Source organism: Opisthocomus hoazin, chromosome W (genome assembly GCF_030867145.1).
Source record: "Opisthocomus hoazin isolate bOpiHoa1 chromosome W, bOpiHoa1.hap1, whole genome shotgun sequence".
NCBI lineage: Eukaryota > Metazoa > Chordata > Aves > Opisthocomiformes > Opisthocomidae > Opisthocomus > Opisthocomus hoazin.
This window is the reverse complement of record NC_134453.1, coordinates 48,233,042-48,259,839: the sequence shown is the minus strand read 5'-3', so window position 1 is coordinate 48,259,839 and position 26,798 is coordinate 48,233,042. Positions and strand designations below refer to the sequence as shown.

Below are 26,798 nucleotides of genomic sequence, written 5' to 3'. Positions count from 1 at the left end.
TAATTCCCTCAGGTACTGGATACCCCTCTCCATATTGTTCCACTTGCCAGGATAACACACAACATCCTCACTGAAGGGACGCCTTTCCCTCATGCCTGACAGAAGCTTCCTCCAGAGGCTGAGGGCTTGTGCCTTTTTTCCAATGGCCTTGTCAATGCCCCCTTCCCTGGCCAGGGATCCCAGCTTCTTGTCTTCCTTGCCCTCTAATTCCAAGCTGCTGGCCCCATTATCTCAGCACTGCAGCAGCCAGGTGACAACGTGCTCACCTGGGTGGTGGCTGAAATCTTTCCGCATATCTCGCAGCTCGCTCAGGGACAGGGATCAGGTGATGATCTCTGGCTCTGCCTCCTTCTCCTGCTGTTGTGATGGCCCTGGCTCATTGTCATCCTGTACGAGGCGATCTGATTTCTTTGTGTATTTCTTTTTCTGTGTAGGGGTAACTGATACCGGCATGGGTTGGTTTTCTGGTTCAGCTGCCGTGCCCACCGCGGGGGCTGGGGCAGCTATGGGGGTTGTGGCAGAGGCAGCTGCGACATCAACTGGGGGGGCTGGGGCAGCCTCGGCGTCTGTCACTTTGTTTTCCCCCCCTTCCCCTTTAGGGCACTGAATGGTGTTGAACAGGGCTTGGTAGGCATGGGCCAGACCCCAACACACTGCAGTGATTTGTGTCTCTCTGGAATTTCCAGGGTGGCAGCACACGTCTTCCAAATCTTCTACCACTTTGTCAGGATTCTGCACTTGTTCAGGGGTGAAGTTCCAAAACACCGGGGGTGCCCACCACCCTAGGCATTTGCCCATGCTATAACACACACCCTGCCACTCATAACTACCCAGCCTCAGGGAAGATCTCTGGGCAATGTTTTTAACTAGTTGTTTAACCCTAAAGACCTGAAACCCATTCAGGAGACAGAACAATAGGAGCTTGCTGGCTTGAGCATCCCAAGGATACTCGAAATTCTCAGAAGCTGATATGACCAGCCTGAAGAAGAGAGGAGGGGTGAAAGAGGGCAGGAAAGTGTCCCCTCTGGTTTTCCCCATAGATTGAGTTCGATTATTGACAAATTCTGAGAGATGGCGTCCCATGTAGGGAAATGACCGCAATGCTGCATACAAGCCTAACCTCATGCCCACTGATGTTATCATAAGTCAATATTATACAGTACAGCAAAATCTTAATCCTGATCCTTCTCCCAGAGGTAATGAACAACACCGCAGTGAATATATAGTATAAGTAAGGATTTACATACCACAACCATGTGATAAAAGACAGCAACATTTTGACCAGTGACTATTTAGCTAATATAATAAATGTATATAACAAATGATAACAAAGTTGGTTTAACACACTCTGCTAAGCCCTGCCGTTATCCCCGCCCCACGTTGGGTGCCAAATAGACTGTCGTGGTTTGGCCATGTCCAGCAACAAAGGACCACATGGTCACTCTATCGCCCCTCTCCCTGGTGAGGTGGGGAGGAGAATGGAAAAAAAAAAAGGCAAAACTCGTGGGTCGGGATAAGGGCAGTTTAACAGAACAGCAAACAAAGTGGATAGTAACAACAATAATACTGATAAGAAGAATATACTAAACAAACAGCAGAATGCACAGAGCAACTCTCACTGCCCGATGCCCAGTGCGCTCTCGAGCTGTGATTAACTTCCCCCCGGCCAGCTCCCCCGCTCAGAACCGAGCATGACATCACATGGTATTGAATACCTCATTTTCTTTGGCCAGTTTGGGTCAGCCGGCTGGGCTGTGTCCCCCTCCTGGCTTCTTGTGAAAATTAACCCTATCCTGGCCAAACCCAGAACAATTATCTATACTGAACTTTTAAAACTAGACCATGTAGGTTAGTCTGAGTAGAGGTGTTTAAACAGTAGTTAATTAAAAATTATTTAAAAAAACGAATTACTCGATGTAAATATTTTAATAATATTTGGACAGGTGTACAAACAACTGACTTACTGCTGCCTATTTTGCCCACTATAGTATGCCGACTATAAATACAGTATATTCATACAGCAACTCTGATTATTTTCCCAAATCAAAATTTTACATGTAGAATGTGTCAAGCTGTGAGCACATGTGAACAATAGTTTATGTTTATTGAAAGAACATGCAAACTTCAAGCTGCATCAGGTAAAGTAATTACAGAATCCACAGCACTACTGTAGTACAACCACATCTCTTAAGCAGAGCATACACGTATTTTAGATTTATTCAGACGTGCATCTTTGAGTTCTGATGACAACACAGCTACAAATTATTGTCACAGTTACCCAAGAATTTGGTTATGCTTTTTAATTTCCTTAGGCAAGTACACCAATGATGGCCTCAACTTCACAGTTATTTTTCTGTACACACACATTCCTGCGTTAGCTCTCCCAGGCATGCTGTTTCATCTACACATAATTTACATTTCATTAGCTTGAGGTCAGCAGACTGCTCTTTTCAAGAGCCTCTCATCATACCAGTCTACTGTTTTCTTCCAGTTCAAAACATCATCTATGCTAACGTTAGTACACCCTGTCCAATCAATAATGTGATTGGTTGGGTATTAAACAAAAAAATAAACATTGGTATGAGAAAACAGTATGTCCCAAAAGTGATACTAAATGTTTGTTTGAATATGTGCAATGCTTTTTTGGAGAGCTCCTATCACAGAATCACAGAATGGTAGGGGTTTGAAGGGACCTCTGGAGATCATCTAGTCCAACCAATCTAGGTTCACCTAGAGCAGGCTGCACAGGACCACATCCAGGTAGGTTTTGAATATCTCCAGAGAAGGAGACTCTACAACCCCTCTGGGCAGCCTATTCCAGTACTCCGTCACCCTCAAAGTAAAGAAGTTCTTCCTCATACTCAGATGGAATTTCCTATGCTTCAGTTTGTGCCCGTTGCCCCTTGTCCTGTTGTTGGGCACCACTGAAAAGAGTTTGACCCCATCCTCTTGACACCCACCCTTAAGATATTTATAAGCATTTCATTGAATCACAAAATCATAGAATGGTTTGGGTTGGAAAAGAACTTAAAGATCATCTAGTTCCAACGCCCCTGCCATGGGCAGGGACACCTTCCACTAGACCAGGTTGCTGAAAGCGTCATCCAACCTGGTCTTGAACACTTCCAGGGAGGGGGCAGCTACAACTTCTCTGAGTAATCTGTTCCAGTGCCTCACCACCCTCATAGTAATGAATTTCTTCCTAATATCTAATCTAATTCTACCCTCTTTCAGCTTAAAACCGTTACCCCTCGTCCTATCACTACACTCCTTGATAAAGAGTCCCTCCCCATCTTTTCTATAGGCCCCCTTCAGGTACTGGAAGGCTGCTATAAGGTCTCCCCGGAGCCTTCTCTTCTCCAGGCTGAACAACCACAACTCTCTCAGCCTTTCCTCACAGCAGAGGTGTTCCAGCCCTCCATTATTGTAGCCTCCTCTGGACCTGCTCCAACAGCTCCATGTCCTTCTTGTGCTGAGGGCTCCAGAGCAGAATGCAGGACTCCAAGCGGGGTCACACCAGTGCAGAGTAGAGGGGCAGAATCACCTCCCTCGACCTGCTGGCCACATTTCTTTTGATGCAGCCCAGGATACGGTTGGCCTTCTGGGCTGTGAGTGCATGCTGCGAGGTCATGCTGAGCTTCTCGTCAACCAGCACCCCCAATTCCTTCTCCTCAGGGCTGCTCTCAATCCATTATTTGTCCAGGCTGTATATGTGGTTTCTTTTCCTCCACTTGCTTATTGCAACCCTATGCGACAGGTGTGCTCAATCCCTTGACCAGACCGGTGGTTGTTTGGTGTAGGCTGCGAAGGAGGTAGAGGCCTGAGCCGTAGCTGGGACAGAACTCCTCTAGTTTCAATCTGTTCTCTGAAAACCCACAAAGGAGCAGAGTGGCACAGTGAGCATCAATGCATATGAGCTTAGCGGGTGGCTTTTCCAAGACTCATTTATCAAGGAACAAAGTAAGGCGTGGGTAGAAGGAGTCTCATACATATCTTTCCCATGTTTTGTAACTTTAACTATGAGCCAACCATAAATATGACAGCCGAATCGAGCCTTCATTGAGCTCTCCCTGCTATACATCGTGGCTGCATTGTGGTGATCTCCTCTTGAGCTGGGACATCCCCCAAAGTAGCTCTTTGACGCAGAGAGATCTTTCACCAGTGGCAGATCTTTGGTCAGTGACTGATATTGCACATAACCATGTAGTACGATAACTTTGATTTTGCGTTGGTAGCTTTGATTGCTTCTCCTTTCTGTTTTAGTAAACACTTATGGAAACATTTTTAAAGCATGTTTCCAGCTCTCCTACAGAGTCCCCTGTGTTAGGCATAGAATCTTTCAAAACTGTTTAAATAATCTTCTGTATAGAACTGCAAAATATATAAATTTATATTTGCCCTCAATATCTTGCCTGTGAAAATTCAGTTATTACCCACGTGCATGTTGATGCAGTCTTCCAGTACATATGTAATTATGTTACCTTTTGAAAGAACACCTGCTAATTTAGCACAGAGAATAGATTTTTAAGATAATGAACATTTATTCAACTTCATTTTTCAATATATGACCACAGCCTTATGTACAGTACAGTACACTTTTTAGACCCTATTGTGAAAACAGCACTTTCTCCTAGGTTTTCAAGTGGCTTTCATATTATTATAACATCTGAATGACAAGATAGTTAATAAATTCAGGATACAATCTGAGCCAAAGATAAACTAAAAATGTGTGCATTTTGGTGCCCATTTTGAGAATGCCTGTTGGCGTGGGTTACGGATCCGTTGTAACGATGTGACCCCAATATGAGTATGATCGTTCACCTTTATTAGTCAGCAAAAACAAGGTTTATATAGCAAAACTATTACAGCATCTGAATTGTTAAGCCCCCAATCCATATATAGGCAAAACTACTGCAACTCGTTGTGATTGGTGCAGAGCTGCATCTCAAAGTGAAAACAGTACTGTGGCAGGAAACAACAACGTGGCAGGAAGGAAGTGACAGTGTGGCAGGAAACGGTGACGTTCCCCCTGCTCCAGTGTCCCGAGCTCGTCGCTCTGCCTTCCCAGCAGGGTTCCGTGTCAGCCGCTCCCAAGGCTCACTTCCGGATCGGAACCTGGGTTGCTCAACGCACCTAACTATGTCCCCTCTCGTCCAGCCAGGACTCCACAAATGCCCATGTTCCTTCTTCAGTAATTAACATTTTTATAGTTCTGTATGTTCAATATCATTAAGAGCCTAGGCTCTATCTAACTGCCCTATTGATACCTGAATCCAATCTATTAGTTTTCAACCCCAATGGCTTTTTAGCCACTTTCTACCCTAGATATGTGTACTGGGTTTGCATGGCAAGGTTTTGGTAGTGGGGGGCTGCAGGGGGGCTACAGGGGTGGCTTCGGTGAGAAGCTGCTAGAAGCTTCCCCTGTGTCCAATAGAGCCAATGCCAGACAGCTCCAAGACGGACCCGCCACCGGCCAAGGCCAAGCCAATCAGCGACGGTGGTAGCGCCTCTGTGATAACATATTTAAGAAGGGGGAAAAAAAATTGCAGCAGGAGAGAGCAGTGAGAATATGTGAGAGAAACAACCCTGCAGACACCAAAGTCAGTGAAGAAGGAGGGGAAGGAGATGCTCCAGGCGCTGGAGCAGAGGTTCCCTTGCAGCTTGTGGTGAAGACTATGGTGAGGCAGGCTGTCCCCCTGCAACCCATGGAGGTTAACAGTGGAGCAGATATCCACCTGCAGCCCATGGAGGGCCCCATGCCAGAGCAGGTGGATGTGCCCTGAAGGAGGCTGTGAACAATGTGGGGAGCTCACGCTAGACCAGGCTCCTGGCAGGACCTGTGGACCCGTGGAGAGAGGAGCCCACAATGGAGCAGGTTTGCTGGGAGGAATTGTGACCCTGTGGGGGACCCACGCTGGAGCAGTCTGTTCCTGAGGGACTGCACCCCATGGAAATAACCCACTCTGGAGCAGTTTGTGAATAACTGTAGCCCTTGGGAAGGGCTCACGTTGGAGAAGTTCATGGAGGACTGTCTCCCGTGGGTGGGACCCCATGCTGGAGCAGGGGAAGAGTGTGAGGAGTCCTCCCCCTGAGGAGGAAGGAGTGGCAGAGACAATGTGTGATGAACTGACCGCAACCCCCATTTCCCCATCCCCCTGTGCAGCTTGGGGGGAGGAGGTAAAGCAAATCGGGAATAAAGTTGAGCCTGGGAAGAAGGGAGGGGTGGGTGGAAGTTGTTTTAAGATTTGGTCTTATTTCTCATTATCCTACTCTGATTTGCTTGGTGATGAATTAAGTTAATTTCCCCAAGTTCAGTCTGTTTTGCTTGTGATGGTAATTGGTGAGTGATCTCTCCCTGTCCTTATCTCGACCCATGAGCCTTTCCTCGTACCTTATCTCCCCTGTCCAGCTGAGGAGGGGGAGTGACAGAGCAGCTTTGTGGGCACATGGCATCCAGTCAGGCTAAACCACAACATGTCCACAGTACAGAGATGCATAATTTTTCCCTGTTAAGGTTATCTAAGCTGGTCTGCTTCTGGAAAAACATATGTCTTGTCAACACAGACAATTTAAGTATGCCATTATTAATTACACTACAAATTACATACTGCCATCCAGAGGGACCTGGACAGGCTCGAGAGGTGGGCCTGTGCAAACTTCGTGAAGTTCAACAAGGCCAAGTGCAAGGTCCTGCACGTGGGTCGGGGCAATCCCTGGTATCAATACAGGCTGGGCAGAGCATGGATTGAGAGCAGCCCTGAGGAGGACTTGGGGGTGCTGGTTGATGAGAAGCTCAGTATGACCCGGCAATGTGCACTCGCAGCCCAGAAGGCCAACCGTATCCTGGGCTGCATCAAGAGAACAATGGCCAGCAGGTCAAGGGAGGTGATTCTGCTGCTCCGTTCTGCTCTGGTGAGACCCCCACCTGGAGTACTGCATCCAGCTCTGGAGCCCTCTGGAGAACAGGAAAGACATGGAGGTGTTGGAGTGGGTCCAGAGGAGGGCCACAAAGATGATCCGAGGGCTGGAGCACCTCTCCTATGAGGACAGGCCGAGGGAGTTGGGGCTGTTCAGCCTGGAGAAGAGAAGGCTCCGGGGAGACCTTATAGCAGCCTTCCAGTACCTGAAGGGGGCCTACAAGAGAGCTGGAGAGGAACTTTTTACAAGGGCATGTAGGGATAGGACAAGGGGTAATGGCTTTAAACTGAAAGAGTGTAGATTTAGACTGGATATAAGAAAGAAATTCTTTCCTATGAGCGTGGTGAGACACTGGAACAGGTTGCCCAGAGAGGTGGTGGCTGCCCCCTCCCTGGAAGTGTTCAAGGCCAGGTTGGATGGGGCTTTGAGCAACCTGTCTAGTGGAAGGTGTCTCTGCCCTTGTCAGGGGGTTTGGACCTAGATGAACTTTAAGGTCCCTTCACACCCAAATCATTCTATGATTCTATGATTCTGTTATAAGTATCTCAGTCCTGTCAATATCTGCAGTCCAAATATTCCTTCACCTAATCTCACTTATATATTTAGTTGCATTGGGTTTATGTGGTAATGTTTTGGTAGGAGGGGGTTTGCAAGTGTGGCCTCCCTGAGAAGACATCAGGAGCTGTCTCCATGTTGGACAGAGCCAGTTTCAGCCAGCTCAATAATGGACCCACCACTGGCCACAGTTAAGCTAGTCAAGTGAAGCTGGCGGCACCTCTGTGACAACATATTTAAGAAACAGTAAAAGATGCTGCACAATATCTGCTGTGAGAGGAGTGAGAATATGTGAGAGAAACAACTCTTCAGTCACCAAGGTTAGTGAAGAAGGAGGGGGAGGAGGTTGATCCAGGCACTGGAGCAGAGATTCCCCTGCAACCCGTGGAGGGCCACAGCGGAACAGATGTCCACCCTGCAGCCCGTGGAGGACTCCATGTCGGAGCAGGTGGATGTGCCCTGAAGGAAGCTGCAGCCCATGGAGAGCACACACAGGCTCCTGGCAGGAACTGTGGCCCCTGGAGGACCCATGTTGGAGCAGTCTGTTCCTGAAGAACCGCAGCCCATGGAAAGAGGACCCAGGCCGGAGCAGTTCTGGAAGGACTGTTTCCTGTGGGTGGGATCTCTTGCTGGAGCAGAGTAAAAGCATGAGGACAAGGAGCGGCAGAGACAAAGTGTTATGAAATGTCCACAACCCCCATTCCACTTTAAACATACATTTAAAAAAAATAAGAGAATGTCCAATGTAGTATCTGGCAGCATTAGACAAAGGAGAAAGAATTGCTTAGAAAATGGTTGAATGTGTTGTGCAGGGATCAAATAAGAAGCAAACGGAAGGCTAGGGACAATGTGGGGCCGCTGCTGAATGAGGCGGGTGTCCTGGTGACAGAGGACGCAGAGAAGGCAGAGCTACTGAATGCCTTCTTTGCTTCAGTCTTCAGTGCCAAGGCAGGCCCTCAGAAATCCCAGGCCCCGGTGGTAAGAGAAGAAGCCCACAGAGAGGATGACTTTCCCTTGGTCGAGGAGGACTGTGTGAGGGATCGCTTAAGCAATCTGGACACTCACAAATCCATGGGCCCCGAAGGAATGCACCCACGAGTGCTGAGGGAGCTGGCGGATGTCATTGCTGAGTCACTCTCCACCATCTTTGAGAGGTCCTGGAGGACAGGAGAGGTGCCCGAGGACTGGAGAAAGGCCAATGTCACTCCAGCCTTCAAAAAGGGCAAGAAGGAGGACCCAGGGAACTACAGGCCAGTCAGCCTCACCTCCATCCCGGGAAAGGGGATGGAGCAGCTTATCCTGGAGGTCATCATCAAGCAAGTGGAGGAAAAGAAGGTTATCAGGAGTAGTCAGCATGGATTCACCAAGGGGAAGTCATGCCTGACCAATCTGATAGCTTTCTGCGATGGAATGACTGGCTGGGTAGATGAAGGGAGAGCCATAGATGTTCTCTACCTAGACTTCAGCAAGGCTTTCGACACTGTCTCCCATAATATCCTCCTAGGGAAAATCAGGAAGTGTGGGCTGGATGAGTGGTCGGTGAGGTGGACTGAGAACTGGCTGAATGGCAGAACTCAGAGGGTTGTCGTCAGCGGCACTGAGTCTAGTTGGAGGCCTGTAACTAGTGGTGTCCCCCAGGGGTCAGTACTCGGCCCAGTCTTGTTCAACTTCTTCATCAACGACCTGGATGAAGAGTTAGAATGTACCCTCAGCAAGTTTGCTGATGACACCAAACTGGGAGGAGTGGCTGATACACCAGAAGGCTGTGCTGCCATTCAGCGTGACCTGGACAGGCTGGAAAGTTGGGCAGAGAGGAACCTGATGAGGTTCAACAAGGGCAAATGCAGGGTCCTGCACCTGGGGAGGAACAACCCCATGCACCAGTACAGGCTTGCGGCGGACCTGCTGGAGAGCAGCTCTGTGGAGAGGGACCTGGGTGTCCTGGTGGACGACAGGTTGACCATGAGCCAGCAGTGTGACCTGGCTGCCAAGAAGGCCAATGGTATTCTGGGGTGCATTAGGAGTGTGGCCAGCAGGTCGAGGGAGGTTCTCCTTCACCTCTACACTGCCCTAGTGAGGCCCCATCTGGAGTACTCTGTCCATTTCTGGGCTCCCCAGTTTGATAAAGATGAGGAGCTATTGGAGAGAGTCCAGTGGAGGGCTATGAGGATGATGAGGGGACTGAAGCATCTCTCCTATGAGGAGAGGCTGAGGGAGCTGGGCTTGTTCAGCCTGAAGTAGAGAAGGCTGCGAGGGGACCTAATAAATGCTTACAAAAATATCTGAAGGGTGGGTGTCAGGAGGATGGGGCCAAGCTCTTTTCAGTAGTGCCCAGCGACAGGACAAGGGGCAATGGGCACAAACTGAAGCACAGGAAGTTCCGTCTGAACATGAGGAAGAATTCTTCCCTCAGAGGGTGACGGAGCACTGGAACAGGCTGCCCAGGGAGGTTGTGGAGTCTCCTTCTCTGGAGATATTCAAGACCCGCCTGGACAAGGTCCTGTGCAGCCTGCTGTAGGTGACCCTTCTTCGGCAGGAGGGTTGGACTAGATGACCCACAGAGGTCCCTTCCAACCCCTACCATTCTGTGATTCTGTGATTCCGTGAAGAATATATGCACAGATCAAAGGGGGCATGCTCGAGTTCCTCTCTGAAATGCCTGTACACCAATGCACGCAGCATGGGGAGCAAGCAGGAAGAATTAGAGATCTGTGTGTGATCGCAGGGACATGATCTCATTGCATTTGCAGAGACATGGAGGGACAGCTCGCATGACTGGAATGCTGTCATAGACGGCTAGGTACTTTTTAGGAAAGACAGGCCTGCAAGGCGAGGTGGTGGAGTTGCTCTTTATGTGAGGGAGCAACTGGAATGTATTGAGCTCTGCCTGGGGGTGGATGAAGAATGAGTGGAGAGCTTATTGGTAAGAATTAAGGGACAGGCTCATACGGGTGACACTTTTGTGGGTGTGTACTACAGGCCACCTGACCAGGAAAAGGAAGTCGATGAGGCCTTCTACAGGCAGCTGAAAAAGGAGAAATTTCAGAATCTCTGAAAAGGAGATATGGTCTAGAATAAAGAAGTAAACTTATTCAGCTGCTGAGTAAACATCTCTTGAATATGCTGATTTTCAGTGTAACATTCCTGAAGAATTCCATAATTGCACAAACATTGGAGTGTTTGAATTTATCTTATTGAAGAAACAGATTTGAACTGTGACCTGAGAGTTGTATCTCCATTTGCTGTAAACTAGAAAAGGGAGTGGGTGGAGCAAATAAGGACAGCAGTGATGAACACAGAACATGCAATAATGCTTTCCTTTTTTAATCTTAATGTATGTGATGTCTGTGCAGTTATCAAAAAATGAGTATGACTGATAGCAAAGGGAATACACGTGTAAATCTACAACAAGTAATTACTAGTATGTGATAGAAAAGTGCAGAAATCTATCATGTAGACGAAAAGTGATTTTTTATATACATAGAAATACACAAAAAGACCAGTTCGCCCAGAAAGGGATGACGATGAACCAGGGCCATCACAAGAGCAGGAGGAAGAGGCAGAGCCAGAGACAGTAACTTGATCCCCACCCCTGAGTCAGCTGCAAGATATGCAGAAACATTTCAGCAACATTTGTTGGATGTGATCAAAAAAGTAGCAGCTATGTCTCCACCAACTAGCAAGAAGGAAACACAAGCCTTCTTAGACATTGTGGGTTTTTGAAGGATGTGTATTCTAAATTACAGTCTGCTTCTAAGGCCTCTCTATCAAGTGACTCAGACAAAGAATGATTTTAAATGTGGCCCTGAGCAACAACAAGCCTTTAAACAAATGTCCTGGTTTAGCCCCAGCCAGCAACAAATAACCACACAGATGCTATATTGCCCCTCCCCTCCGCTGGTGGGCCCATGACAGCTCAGGCCATCAAGGAAGAGACGCAACATATAGGTGGGCTCGTGACCGAGGGGTGGACTTGACCATGGACACCATCGCACAGGTTATCCATGAATGAGAAACATGCGCTGCAATCAAGTAAGCCAAGCAGGTAAAGCCTCTGTGGTACGGAGGACGATGGCTAAAATACAAATATGGGGAAGCCTGGCAGATTGATTATATCACACTACCACAAACCCGCTAAGGCATGTGCCATGTGCTTACAATGGTGGAAGCAACCACCGGATGGTTGGAAACGTATCCCGTGCCCCATGCCACCACCTGAAACACTGTCCTGCGCCTTGAAAAGCAAGCCCTATGGTGACATGGCACCCCAGAAAGAACTGAGTCAGACAATGGGACTCATTTCCATAACAACCTCATAGACACCTGGGCCAAAGAACATTGCATTGTGTGGGTGTATCACATCCCCTACCATGCACCAGCCTCCGGGAAAATCAAACGATACAATGGACTGCTAAAAACTACACTGAGAGTGCTGGGTGGTGGAACATTCAAACATTGGGATAGATATTTAGCAAAGGCCACCTGGTTACTTAACACCAGGGGATCCACCAATCGAGCTGGCTCTCCCCAGTCAAAACCTTCACGTACTGTAGAAGGGGATAAAGTGCCCGTATTGCACGAGGAATATGTTAGGAAAGACTGTCTGGGTTAGTCCTGCCTCAGGCACAGGCAAACCCATCCATGGGATTGCTTTTGCTCAAGGACCTGGGTGCTTTTGATATATAATGCAGAAGGGTAGGGAAGTCCGATGCGTACCTCATGGGGATTTGATTTTGGGTGAGACTAGCCAATAAATTAAACTGTATTAAGTTAATTGCTAAATAACCCTGTCACGGTATGCCATCAGTACTGTAGTTGCTATATGCCATATCAATGGTATTACAGTAAGAATCATCCAAATTAATAAAAGATGAACTTTCATAAAACCAGCCGCGAGCTCCAGATGCAGCATGCGACCATCCAACGCCACAAGTCATCTCTTCTGTCCTGAAGGACTGTTACAACAGATGGAGCCCAACATCATACACTAAATGAACTCAATGGACACTTTAGAGGGATGGTCCATAGACTAAGGAAATGACATTTGTGTGTGTGTATGTGTATATGTACGTGTAAAACCAGAAAAAGTGATAGAAAAGTGTGGACCCTGGGCATGACATAGATGGTCTAGAATAAGGGGTGGATAATGTCCTGGGTTCAGCTGGGATGGAGTTAATTTTCACAAGAAGCTGGTTGGGCTGACCCAAAACAGCCAATCAAATGGGATATTCTATACCATGTGATGTCATGCTCAGTATTTAAGTGGGGAGCTGGCTGAAGGAGGGGGATTTGCTACTCAGGAGCAAGCTAAGCATCGGGTGGTGAGAATATTGCATGTTGCATATTCTTTTTGTCAGTATTATTGTTATTTTCTTCTCCCTTTGCCATTCTGCTAAATTGTTCTCATCCCAACCCACGAGTTTTGCCTTTTCCTTCTGATTCTCCTCCCCATCCCACCGGGGAGGGGGAAGGAGTGAGAGAGCAACTGCGTGATTCTTTGTTGCCAATTGAGGCCACTGAGTGGGTGTATCACATCCCCTGTCATGCACCAGCCTCCAGGAAAATCGAACAATACAGTGGACTGCTAAAAACTACCCTGAGAGCAATGGGTGGTAGAACCTTCAAACATTGGGATAGACATTTATCAAAAGTCATCTCATTTATTTACCAACAAGGAATCTACCAATCAAGCTGGCCTTGCCCAATCAAAACTTCCACGTACTGCAGAAGCGGATAAAGTCCCTGTAGTGCACTTGAAGAATATGTTAGGGAAGACAGTCTGGGTTAGCCCTGCCTCAGGCAAGCCAAATCCATCCACGGGATCGCTTTTGCTCAAGGACCTGGGTGCATTTGGTGGGTGATGCGGAAGGATGCGGAAGTCCAGGGATTTAATCTTGGGTGAGAACAGCCAATAAATTAAATTGTATGATGTTAATTGCTAAAGAACCCTACTACTGTATGACATCACTACTTTATTTGCTATATACCATATCAATGGTATTACAGTAAGAATCACCGAAATGAATGAAGGATGGACTTTGATGAAACCGAGCAAAGTGCAGCGGTGATGGAACTGGACCTGGCATCAGCAACTGGCATGCAGAACCTTTATTGAGATTGACATCTTCAACCTGCAGACTGTGGGCATAGGCCGTGCCAGATGCACCAGCCGCGAGCTCCGGGTGCAGCATGCATGAAAATATTTTAATGTTTCAGCCCTAGAATCAAAAGAGTTTTGTGTATAGCTTGTATCAGGTAGATTTGCAAAGTGGAATTAAAATAAACCTATAGGGCTACTGTTTATCCAGTCAGATGAATCTCATCTCCTCTTATCTAGTCCCTAAAATACTGTAGCAAAACCCACCTCCCCCAAAACAAAAAACAACAACAATAACAATTAAAAAAAACACCAAACCCAAAACACTTCTCGTTGAAAGTTCAAGACAAACTGCCTGAATGGAAACTCATCACTCATGTTTGGACTATTCATTGTCATGTTAAATGAAATTCTGAGGCAATACTATTTTTTCAGAAGACATGTGCAAACATATTTTTGGTTAGAGGTCACCTGACCCTCTCAACAGCCTCTCTCAACCTTCTACAGGCTGCAGCAGACCGACTCGGTAGCCTTGACCAGGCTAAAGCCACTTACACACTTCCTCTGCTGTATTCGGCTTTTCCTCCTTCACAACCATCACCTCCTGCCTGTGCTAAACCAATCTCAGTAATGCAAAGCACAGTTGCAACTACAGCGAACTTAAAGACACACTACTCAAAAGTCAATTATTTTGCACCTACTATATCTGCAAGTAATGTATAACGTTACAATATCTGAAGGAAATAATCCTAAAACCCTGCTCAACCAAACAACACTGTTTATTGTCCCACCACTGCCACTATATTTGCTGTGAGCGTTTGACTGCACGTGCTACGTTGTCAGTTTTCAGCATTTCTCATGTGCACTGTCAAGTTTCTCCCAGTCTGAAGTCTCTCATTATTTTTTCCTCCTGTGTATGTTTAAATAAAGAAATTCTTACATGGTTTTAACAGATTTTATTTATATTTTTCATATTACAGTGCCAACACCTAAAAGTAGTTCTTGCAGGCTGTTTCAGCATTAGCCAATTTTGACAAAGTTTTAGTGTTTTGTGCCCCTTTTATGTGCACACACATACACACACACGATGACCGTTTGCTTTCTTCTAACACCTTTGCTGTTGTTTTTTTTTTTAACGGACGAAAAATAAACAAAGCGATGAACACACCACTGCTTTCCCCTGTCTCTTGAAACACAATGTCCCTCGCATGTAATTCCCCCTCCCCCCCCCCCCCCTTGCAGTAAACCCATTTTAACTCCCAGAGAACAATGCACTTCACTCCGTGCCCCCTCCCGCTGCCCGCACCCCGGGCCCAGGCACAGCCGGCAGGGCCAACCAGGCGGAGAAAAGGAAGACAGACGGGGAGGGGCAGGAAGATACGTGGTCCCGATGAAAAGTTGAGTGCTAGAGAATTATAAAGCAGCAGTGGGAGGCTCCCGATGCCCCCGCCTCCACCCGGCGGCAGCACCGTCCCCCGCAGCCACGCTGAGGCTCTTTGTTATCAAAGTTGTGCCAAAACCTTGCGCTGCCACAAACACTCCTGGCCCCGCTGGGGCCAGGAGGAAGGGGCACCCAAGTGCACTCCTCCATCCTTACCGTAGCGCGCCGACGGCTCAACGGTCGCCGTCCCTGACCCCACATCCCGCCACGATGAGGAGTGGGGAAGGGGAGGTGGGCAATGGTCCCCGCCAGCACGACCTGTGCTTCCCTCCTTCCCACTCATCCAGCCCCTGCCAGCCCCTTCTGTCCCGCCACCTCTCCCGCCGCGGGGCGCTGAGGGATCCCTTCCCGGACAGAGGGCAGCCTCGATCTCCTTCCTACACATCGCCCCCAGCCCCTGTGTCGGGCCTCTCTGCTCACCGCGGTTCGAGAGCCAGGGCCCCTACGGGCCAACTCCTCCCTGCCTCTCGCTGCCCTGACCTGTTCCCGCCCATTCCCTTCCGCTCCCCACGAATTCCCCTCTCCTTTCCCGGAGCGTGCACCCGGCCATATCACCCGCGAGCAGGAAAGTTACGTTGTGCAAGGTATATGCGTGTGTAGGCTCCCAGTCAGGCAGGTTGTACTCACTTCTCCCTGGCCTGGCTGTCGGACGGGATGCTGCTGTTGCTCTTGCCTTTGCCGTACATGCCTGCAGAGAGCTCTGACTGTCACGCACCTGTCAACCCACCACAGCCTCCCCGGGAACAGCCCCGTCACCATAGAGACGCTGCCGCACCCAGCGCACCCGCGCGCACCCGCGCACACACCCACCCACCCACACACACCCACCCACACACACACCCCCATTGGCCTGCCGGGCAGGAGGGCAAGCCCCCCGCGCGGTGATTGACAGACAGAACAGGACAGACTGCTTTTTCCTCCTCCCTCTCTCTCCCCCTAACCTCTCGTCTCCTCCTCCTCCTCCTCCTCCTCCTCCTCCTCCTCCTCCTCCTCCTCCTCCTTCTCCTCCTTCTCCTCCTCTCTCCCCCTCTCTCCCCCTCTCTCCCCCTCTCTCCCCTCCCCCCTCCCCCACTTGCGCTCTCCAGTGCAAGGGGGAATTAGAAACGGTTCTAGAAGGATTTTAAACAACTCGCTGTTCCGAGTGCTCGATACCCGCCCTCCGTTGCTACCAGCGAGGGAGAGCACGAAGGAGAGAGGGAAAGTGCGGACTGGACTCTGCAGCTAGCACCACCAGGCAGCTCCCAGTCTCCCCGTTGTTCAGCTAGCTGCACAGGCCACCACGCACTGCCGCCCTCCTCAGCACCCCTTCCCCGCCCATAGCCCATTACACCAGCTGTGGAGTGCGCTTTGCCCTCCATCCCCTGCAGGCTGGGGGCGCAGCCAGCATGGAGTCGCCTCTGCCACCACCCTGGGATTTAGAGCGGCTCTGCCGCTGCCTCTGTCCCCCTCCTCCCCTCCACCCCAACTGTCTTTAGCGTCCACGGTGACCCAAAGAAGTCCCTTCAGCAGTTGCAGGGCCCTGAAACCCAGCCCCAAACTGCCTTAGGGTCTGCCACCCCTTTTGTACCTCCTCTGGCCCACTGGAGATGCTCCACACACCCTGCACTACATGGGGGCCCACACCAAGCCTTGGCACTGCGACACCCTTGCCCCTGTGCCCTCTGACCACCTCAGAGGCCACTTCATGGGCCCTTCCACCTAGACCCCTTAGTGCTGGGCTTCAAATCCTCTTTTAGTACCCACAGGTACCCCCCAAGCTATGGCACGTGCTAGTTTTGTCAGGCCCCAAACTACTTGAGTACCTATATCTGTCCTCCCACAGAAATCTGCTCAGCTCCTACATTCCTTGAGCACCAAAGATCAAAACCTTCTTCTAGCACAGCTAGGAAGACTAGAGACAAGCTGAGAGTGCATTCCCTATCACAGTAGGGATACTTAATCAAAACAATATGTCTTAGAAAAGCTAAGAAAAACACCACGAAAAAGTAAAGATTTTTCAAATAAGTGCATGCTCCCAAGAGGTGATAGGAAGAGAGAAACCACTGCTACCATTTATTGCTTGTGGTTTTTTAAGTACCTCAAAGTTTCAAGACTTCTGTTGTTGCTACTCAAGTATAATCCCAAATTTTTCAGGTTTTGTTACATGTTTATCTTTATAAAAACATGACTAATCCTGTAAATCTACTCGTGTGTAACCCAAGGGGGCTTTTAGTGTTTAATGTCAAGCACTCAGAGTGCTTCTTAGTCAGGCCACATTGCAAATTGTTAGGAAAACCTCATTCCCTAACAATTGTACCAATTAGTCTTTATAGTATGAAATTGTATGAACTTTCTTAAAAGAAAGATATATATAGTTTACATTGTATACTGCGTAGTCATGGTTAAGGAAGCATGACCAAAGGACTCCAGCTCATTGTAAGGAGGATGACAACTGTAAAATATGCAGCCAACTTCAGAAAAATGCAGTTACTTAGAGGAACTTTGCTGTACGGAAGATTCACTAAAAGAAAATTGGTTCTGTTTTAACCAAAGCCAGGACAGAGTCCCACAATTGGAGTACTGGGGTGGAGGGCTACAGGCTGTTCCGGAGGGATAGGCAGGGCAGGCGAGGTGGAGGTGTTGCACTATACATAAGGGAGAGCTTTGATTGCACGGCCCTTACAGTTAGCGATGGTGTGGTTGAGAGCCTCTGGGTGAGGATTAGGGGGATGGAAAACAAAGGAGATGATGTAGTGGGTATCTACTCCTGATCGCCCAGCCAGGATGTAAGCACTGTTGAGTTATTCTGTAGGCAATTAGGAGAAATCTCTGGATCGGTAGCTCTTGTCCTTATTGGAGACTTCAACTTCCCAGCCATCAACTGGGAATGCCATACTGCTGTGACGAGCAGGTGTTGGAAATTCCTGAAGTTTGTAGTAGAGAACTTCTTGTCACAGGTACTGACTGAGCCAACTAGGAAAGATGCCCTCCTAGACTTTCTCTTTGTGAATAGAGAAGGACTCGTGGGAGATGTGATGGTAGGTGGGTGTCTTGGCCACAGTGATCACTAAATGGTTGAGTTTAAAATTTTCAGTGTAATAAGAAAAAAGGTCAGCAGATTTTCTACCCTGGACTTCAGGGGAGCAAACTTTAAGCTCTTTGGGGAGCTGTTTAGCACTGTCCCCTGGGAATCTGCTTTTGAGGGCTTAGGATTCCATGAGTGCTGGTCAGTTTTTAAGAACCACCTTTTAGAAGCAGAGGAACAGGCAATCCCATTGTGTTATCAGTAAAGCAAGTGGGGCAGAAGACCAACTTGGCTGAACAGGGAACTCCTCGTGGAGCTCAAGAGGAAAAAGAAATTGCATGATCTCTAGAAGTGAGGTCAGGCTTCGCAGGAAGATTACAGAGCTGTCGCTGCAAATGCAGAGAGAAGACACAAAAGGCCAAAGCTCAGCTACAGTTGAAACTGGCCAGTGTTGTGTCAGACAACAAGAAGGGCTTTTTTAAGTATGTTACTAGCAACAGGAGGTCTAAAAATATCATTGGACCGATACTTGTTGAAGATGGTCACCTGACTAACGGGGATGAAGAAAAAGCAGAGGCATGCAATGCTTTTTTTGCCTCAGTTTTTAATGGTACTGATAGACCTTGGGCTGCCCGGTCCCCTGAGATGGAGGACCATGAGTGCGGGAACAGTGACTTTACATTTGTGGACACTGAAATTGTAAGGGACCAGTTGTACTAGCTGAATGTTCAAAAGTCCATGGGGCCTCATGGGATTCATGCCAGAGTACTGAAGGAGCTAGCGGATAGAATCACAAAATCGTAGAATAGTTTGGGTTGGAAGGGTCCTTTAAAGGTCATCTAGTTCAACCTCCCTGCAGTGAGCAGGGACATCTTCAACTAGATCAGGTTGCTCAGAGTCCCATCTAACCTGACCTTGAACATTTCCAGGAATGAGGCATCTACCACCTCCCTGGGCAACATCTTCTGGTTTAAAACTGTTACACCTTGTCCTATCGCAACAGGCCCTGCTAAAAAGTTTGTCCCCATCTTTCGTATAAGCCCCCTTTAAGTACTGAAAGGTCGCAATAAAGTCTCCCCGGAGCCTTCTCTTCTCCAGGCTGAACAGCCCCAACTCTCTCAGCCTTTCCTCACAGCAGAGGTGTTCCAGCCCTCTGATCAGTTTTGTGGCTGTCCTGGATTCGGTCAGGACAGGGTTAATTTTCACCGGAATCCAGGAAGGGGCACAGCCGGGCAGGCTGACCCAACCTGGCCAAACAGAGCAGGGTATTCCATACCATGTGCCATCATGCTGGGTTCCGGTGGGGGGGGAGCTGGGCGGCGGGAACTCACTTGCGGCTCGGGAGCGCGCTGCGGTGGTCTGGGAGAGCGGCTCTCTGGGTCATGCGGTTTGTGCTGTGCATTCTCCTTATCTGTATCGTTGTTTTTCCTGTTCCCTCTGTTTGCTGTTCTGTTAAACTGCCCTTATCCTGACCCACCAGTTTCTGCCTGTTTCTTTCCATTCTCCTCTGCACCCCGGCGGGGAGAGGGGCGGCCGTGTGGAGCTTTTGTTGCCGGCCGCAGCCAAACTATAACAGTGGCCCTCCTCTGGACCCACTCCAACAGGTCCATGTCATTCTTGTGCTGAGGCCTCCAGAGCTGGATGCAGTAATCCAGGTGGGGTCTCACCAGAGCAGAGTAGATGGGCAGAATCACCTCCCTCGACCTGCTGGCCATTGTTCTCTTGATGCAGCCCAGGATGCAGTTGGCCTTCTGGGATGCAAGTGCACATTGCTGGATCGATAGTGTATGGACTAATAATCATAATAAAAGATAATATCACCTATTGCTCACACAGACTTTCACTGACCAAATGTATTTGGAATCTTTTTATTTCTCCTTTTCAGTTAATAAGCACTGCATATCTTACATTGTCGCTTGGCTCTTCATGGGTAACTAGGGGACATGAAGAACAGAGTTCTGTAAGGAAATTCAGTCCCTGTTACACCTGTGTATTACAAACACATTTACACTAGAGGAACCAAAATACAACCTGTTCATTCTGTGTTCTCTGCTGATTTCTTGAATTACATTTCCCATGTTCAAGGCTGCTGATATTATTTAGGGAGCTGAAATGATTAGCTATTCTGACCTCTTGTTTTGGCCAGTGTGAGATCTGTTTACTCAGGCATAATGGTTCCCATGATTGAATCTAGTTGCTTTCTCTGCGAGTGGACTTTCTGTCCAATGAAGGGATGTATTCCGTGTTTGTGAGGACAGTCAAATCATGGTCTGAGTAGCTGGAACAGGGATGGTTACAAAATGGAGTCCTGAAAAAAGGAATAGACATGTCTTAGGGCTGTGTTAGAAACAGTTACTCCTCACATCTGTTTCTCTCCTGTTGAGATATTCATATATTTACTGCTGATTGACTGGCATGGTAGTATCTCAGTTTTGTAGTATAGCTGGTAAGAAGCCTAAAATTTCAGGGGAACTGTGTTATTTAAAATAGATTCCTTTTTTTTTTTTTTTATGTCTGAGGTCAAAATTTATAGCCCAACTTCATGATGCTTACCTGACCTTTGATAGCCCTTTTCTGCTGGTGATTCAAAAGGGGGATTTTTAAAAAATTTTCCTCTGCACTCAAAACACTAACTATTCTTCCAACTAAAGAGAGCTGGATGCTGCGTCCTCCAGAGCTTTCATTGCCTTGAACCTCAGATAGCATGAGATATGTCTGTCTGGAGTATCCCAAAGTACAGATTTTAGGAAGGGAGATGGAGGTGCATTTTTTAAATAAATATTGCTAATACACAAGACTGCAGGGTAGGAAGACAGCTCTTGAGAAGTTCCTTCCTGGCCTGGAAGGACATCATGTGTGATTATGACAACTTACTTAATTCCAGACATTGGTAAATGAACAGAGATGTGGAAGGGCACATATGTGAAACAGGAGGACTTTTTAATTTCACAAGCTGTCCACAGGGGTTTTGTTTCAGAAACAGATAAAAATTATATAGAATTTCCAGAGTACAGCTGATACACACATAACTGCATTGGCTATAATAGGATTCTTTACTGTGCTAGGAATGAAATATCGGACTGTCATTGTTATAATTCCTTGTGCAGCTTTAAAGAATTTATTTGTGAGTTCTATAATATCCAGAGTTGGTTCCTTTGTACTCTTTTTCAATAAAGTTGAAATGCCAGAAGTTTCTTAGTTTCTTATTACTCTCTTTGCCCAGTACAAAACCCTTGTAGCAATCCTGAGGCTGGCATGTCTGTCCTATCTGGAATAATTTCTGAAAGAGACCATTTTAATATCCCTGCATAGATGTTTTTTCTAACACCATTTTTGGTTAGCCACAGTGAATATTTTCCAGCATGTTGAGCTCATGCCAGACCAGTGAGACATTTATTGATGTTTCTAAAATCTTAGATTATTTTATCTGTTCTTAAAAAGACTCTGGGGCATACCTCAGATTTTAGGCATTGTCTGTTCAGCATATTGAAATTTCTCATAAGCCTTATTGAAATTTCTTGTAAGTCATATATGAATGTGGGAAGAAAAAAGTTTCACTAGAAAAATATATTTAATTGTCTAGAATGCAAAGGAATGAGGGACCTGATTTCTCATTGCCTTGGATGGAAGCAGGACTAAGCACTTGATCTGACTTCCCAAATACTCCGTTTTCCATCATCAGTCGGTGGCTGCTCATGAGAATAGTTCTGGATTTAATACTTATGTTTAAATATATTCAGTCCTGGCAAGCATACTCCTTTTTTTCAAAGCTGTCAGTATTAAAAATAGCATTAATGTTAATGGAAAAGAGAAATTAATCCTGCAAAAAAAAGAATGATAAAAATTGTCCATTTTACGTTATTTTTGTCTTTCTCCCTGCACATGGATTCTTTAAAATTGATTTTTAGAAATAAATTTTTTTTTCTGAGTTTTTTTCCTTTTTCATTGTCTTTTATGAATCCCCTTTCTCTTCCATAGGTGCTCGTAATGTCTAAGGAAACAATAAATTTTAAATTCAGGTTTAGCAGGTCTGATCATATAGTCCATTCATGACAAGTTTCCCATTGAAAACAGGAAGGATCAGGATGTAGGACTAAGCATTACTGCTAAGTAAGGAAATAACAAATTTCAAATTTTGGAAGGACATGAGGGAAACTCTGAATAAAATCTTTCTCTTGACACCTTCCAGTGAATCTACACATATGTATCTCCAACAACTATTACCCAGCAATCTCCTCATTCAAGAAGTACTTGGACTGATGGAAGTCAAAACAATAGGGGACTAGCAAATTATTTCAAAGTTCCCAAATTAGGTCTTGTTAAAAATAAATAATGGATTTATAAATGCTAGTGTCCAATAGGATTGTTGCCACTGATTTCAGTGGTACTGGCAGTATATGGCTCCTAACACAAATACCAAAGATCCCAATCTTGTGCTTGATCAGAATCATTTTATTGCTCAAGTGAATACTTTATATACTAATACAATAGTTACTAGAGCCAATCGGCTTTGGATTAGTGACTTTGTGAATGCCGGTTCACAGTTGCTGTTTTCCAGGATCTTTTGCAGCTGGATGTGTGAAAACAGCTTACCTCCTGAGAACAGAGAAGGGAGGCACAGGATGCGCTGATCCTTCAGGGTCATGAGACAGTGCTGTTCTGTCTCAAGTTATACGGTTTCCCACAGACCAGTTAGCCCAGAAAGGGATGACGATGAACCAGGGCCGTCACAAGAGCAGGAGGAAGAGGCAGAGCCAGAGACAGTAACTCAATCCCCACCCCTGAGGTGGGGGTGAGATCGACAGCCCAGCTCAAGTGCATCTACACGAATACACGTATTATGGGCAATAAACAGGAGGAGCTGGAAGCTATTGTACAAATGGACAGCTACGACTTGGTCGCCATCACAGAAACGTGGTGGGACAGCTCGCATGACTGGAATGTTGTCATGGATGGCTACACACTCCTTAGGAAAGACAGGCCAACAAGGAGAGGTGGTGGAGTTGCTCTATATGTCAGAGAGCAACTGGAATGTATTGATCTCTGCCTGGGGGTGGATGAAGAAGGAGTGGAGAGCTTATAGGTGAGAATTAAGGGACAGGCTCATATGGGTGATGTTATTGTGGGTGTGTACCACAGCCCACCTGACCAGGAGGAGGAAGTTGATGAGGCTTTAAACAAGCAGCTGCAAGCAGCCTCACAGTCACAGGCCCTGGTTCTCATGGGGGACTTCAACCACCCTGACATCAGCTGGGAAGACCATACAGCTAGGCAGGCGCAATCCAGGAGGTTCCTACAGAGCATCGATGATAACTTTCTGATGCAAGTGGTGGAGGAACCAACAAGGAAAGGCGCGCTGCTGGACCTTGTACTGACAAACAAAGAGGGATTGGTTGAGGATGTGAAGGTTGGGGGCAGCCTTGGCTGCAGTGACCATGAAATGGTGGAGTTCAGGATCCTGTATGGAGGAAGCAGGGCGATAAGGAGGATCAAAACCTTGGCCTTCAGGAAAGCTAACTTCGGCCTCTTCAAGGAGCTACTTGGAGGAATCCCATGGGCCAGGGCTCTTGAAGGCAGGGGGGTCCAAGAGTGCTGGTAGCTGTTTAAAAATCACTTCCTCCACGCTCAGGAGCGGTGCATCCCCCTGAGCAAAAAATCTAGCAAAGGAGGCAGGAGACCCGCATGGTTGAACAAGGAGCATCTAGCGGAGATCAGGTGGAAGAGAAAGGTCCATGGAATGTGGAAAGAGGGGCAGGCCACTTGGGAAGAATACAGGATTGTGGTCAGAGCATGCAGGGATGCAACAAGGAAGGCCAAGGCCCACCTGGAATTGAAGCTGGCAAGGGATGTCAAAGACAACAAGAAGGGCTTCTTCAACTACATCAGCAGCAAATGGAAGCCTAAGGACAATGTGGGACCGCTGCTGAATGAGATGGGTGCCCTGGTGACGGAGGATGCAGAGAAGGCAGAGCTACTGAATGCCTTCTTTGCTTCAGTCTTCAGTGCCAAGGCAGGCCCTCAGGAATCCCAGGCTCTGGAGGCAAGAGAAGAAGCCTACAGAGAGGATGACTTTCCCTTGGTCGAGGAGGACTGTGTGAGAGATCGCTTAAGCGATCTGGACAAATCCATGGGCCCCGATGCAATGCACCCACGAGTGCTGAGGGAGCTGGTGGATGTCATTGCTGAGCCACTCTCCATCATCTTTGAGAGGTCCTGGAGGACAGGAGAGGTGCCCGAGGACTGGAGAAAGGCCAATGTCACTCCAGCCTTCAAAAAGGGCAAGAAGGAGGACCCAGGGAACTACAGGCCGGTCAGCCTCACCTCCATCCCAGGAAAGGTGATGGAGCAACTCATTCTAGAGTTCATCATCAAGCAAGTGAAGGAAAAGAAGGTTATCAGGAGTAGTCAACATGGATTCACCAAGGGGAAATCATGCTTGACCAATCTAATAGCTTTCTACAATGGCATGACTGGCTGGGTAGGTGAAGGGAGAGCCGTGGATGTTGTCTACCTAGACTTCAGCAAGGCTTTTGACACTGTCTCCCATAATATCCTCCTATGGAAAATCAGGAAGTTTGGGCTGGATGAGTGGTCAGTGAGGTGGATTGAGAACTGGCTGAATGGCAGAACTCAGAGGGTTGTTGTCAGCGGCGCTGAGTCTAGTTGGAGGCCTGTAACTAGTGGTGTCCCCCAGGGGTCAGTACTTGGCCCAGCCTTGTTTAACTTCTTCATCAACGACCTGGATGAAGAGTTAGAATGTACCCTCAGCAAGTTTGCTGATGACACCAAACTGGGAGGTATGGTAGATACACCAGAAGGCTGTGCTGCCATTCAGCGTGACCTGGACAGGCTGCAAAGTTGGGCAGAGAGGAACCTGATGAGGTTCAACAAAGCCAAATGCAGGGTCCTGCACCTGGGGAGGAACAACCCCGTGCATCCGTACAGGCTTGGGGCGGACCTGTTGGAGAGCAGCTCTGTGGAGAGGGACCTGGGTGTCCTGGTGGACGACAGGTTGACCATGAGCCAGCAGTGTGCCCTGGCTGCCAAGAAGGCCTATGGCATCCTGGGGTGCATTAGGAGGAGTGTGGCCAGCAGGTCGAGGGAGGTTCTCCTTCCCCTCTACACTGCCCTAGTGAGGCCTCATCTGGAGTATTGTGTCCAGTTCTGGGCTCCCCATTTCAAGAAAGATGAAGAGCTGCTGGAGAGAGTCCAGTGAAGGGCTACGAGGATGATGAGGGGACTGAAGCATCTCTCCTACGAGGAAAGGCTGAGGGAGCTAGGTTTGTTCAGCCTGAAGAAGAGAAGGCTGCGAGGGGACCTAATAAATGCTTATAAATTTCTGAAGGTTGGGTATCTGGAGAATGGGGCCAGACTCTTTTCAGTGGTGCCCAGCGACAGGACAAGGGGCAATGGGCACAAATTGAAGCATAGGAAGTTCCGTCTGAACATGAGGAAGAAGTTCTTCCCTCAGAGGGTGACGGAGCATTGGAACAGGCTGCCCAGAGAGATTGTGGATTCTCCTTGTCTGGAGATATTCAAGACCCGCCTGGACAAGGTCCTGTGCAGCCTGCTGTAGGTGACCCTGCTTCGGCAGGGGGGTTGGACTAGATGACCCACAGAGGTCCCTTCCAGCCCCTACCATTCTGTGATTCTGTGATTCTGTGATTCTGTGATATGGCCAGTGAGAAAATCTAATGGAGAGTGGAGACTGACAATAGACTACCGTGGCCTGAATAAAGTCATACTGCCGCTGAGTGCGGCTGTGCCGGACATGATATAACTTCACTATCACCTGCACTCAAAGGCAGCCAAGTGATATGCCACCACTGACATCGCTAATGCATTCTTCTCCTTCCCTTTGGCAGCAGAGTGCAGGCCACAGTTTGCTTTCACCTGGAGGGGCATCCAGTACATCTGGAATCGACTGCCCCAGGGGTGGAAACACACTCCCACCATTTGCCATGGACTAATCCAGACTGCACTGGAAAAGGGTAAAGCCCCAGAACATCTACAGTACATTGATGACATCATCATATACAGAAACATAGAAGAAGAATTTTTTGAGAAAGGGAAGAAAATAGTCCAGATCCTTCTGAAAGCCATAGAAAGAAGCAAGGTCAAGGGACCTGCACAAGAGATCCGGTTTTTAAGAATAAAATGGCAGGATGGGCGTCGTCAGATCCCAATGGATGTCGTCAAGAAAATAGCAGCTATGTCTCCCTCAACGAGCAAAAAGGAAGCACAAGCCTGCTTAGGTGTTGCGGGTTTCTGGACGATGCATATCCCAAATCACAGTCAGATTGTAAGCCCACTTTATGAAGTGATGCGGAAGAACATTTTTTGAATGGGGCCCTGAGCAACGACAGGCATTTGAAAAAATTAAACGAGAGATAGATCATTCAGTAGCCCTTGGTCCAGTCCAGGCATGACAAGGTGTTAAAAACATGGTCTACACCTCAGCTGGGAGTAGTCGATGGCCTTGCTGGACTTGTCAATGCAAGACAAAAGACATGCTGGGACTGAGGCGTCTCTGGACTGAGGTGTCAAGAGCCGAAGAGTTAACAAAGAGAGCAATTAGCTGGTGCTTATCCCATCAGACAAAAGTAAGGGGGGATAGCCCATTGCTGTAAACCCAGTGATCTGTGGGGCACCACGGAGGCTGCTCAGCAGAGATTGCTTCCGATAAAGAACAGATGGCCCCCGGATGGCCCCCGGATGCGCACACCAAGGTGCCCGCTCTGAAGGCGTGTCACACTGCTGAGTCCCGCTTCTGAGGACACGAC

General features: G+C 47.8%; 1 protein-coding gene across 8 annotated transcripts in view; it reads right to left on the bottom strand.

The window, feature by feature from the left end:
• LOC142365612 (single-stranded DNA-binding protein 2-like) overlaps positions 1-15,747 on the bottom strand; it is a 270,478-nt gene extending 254,731 nt beyond the window's left edge. For 7 of the 8 annotated variants that reach the window (XM_075446549.1, XM_075446550.1, XM_075446551.1 and 4 more), the window contains exon 1: positions 15,639-15,737. In XM_075446549.1, the coding sequence (XP_075302664.1) occupies positions 15,639-15,697 (59 nt within the window). In that variant the 5' untranslated portion in view covers positions 15,698-15,737. Of the gene's footprint in view, positions 1-15,638 lie in introns of all 8 variants that reach the window. The other variant, XM_075446555.1, reaches the window with a different exon arrangement.
• Positions 15,748-26,798: the final 11,051 nt, after the last annotated feature.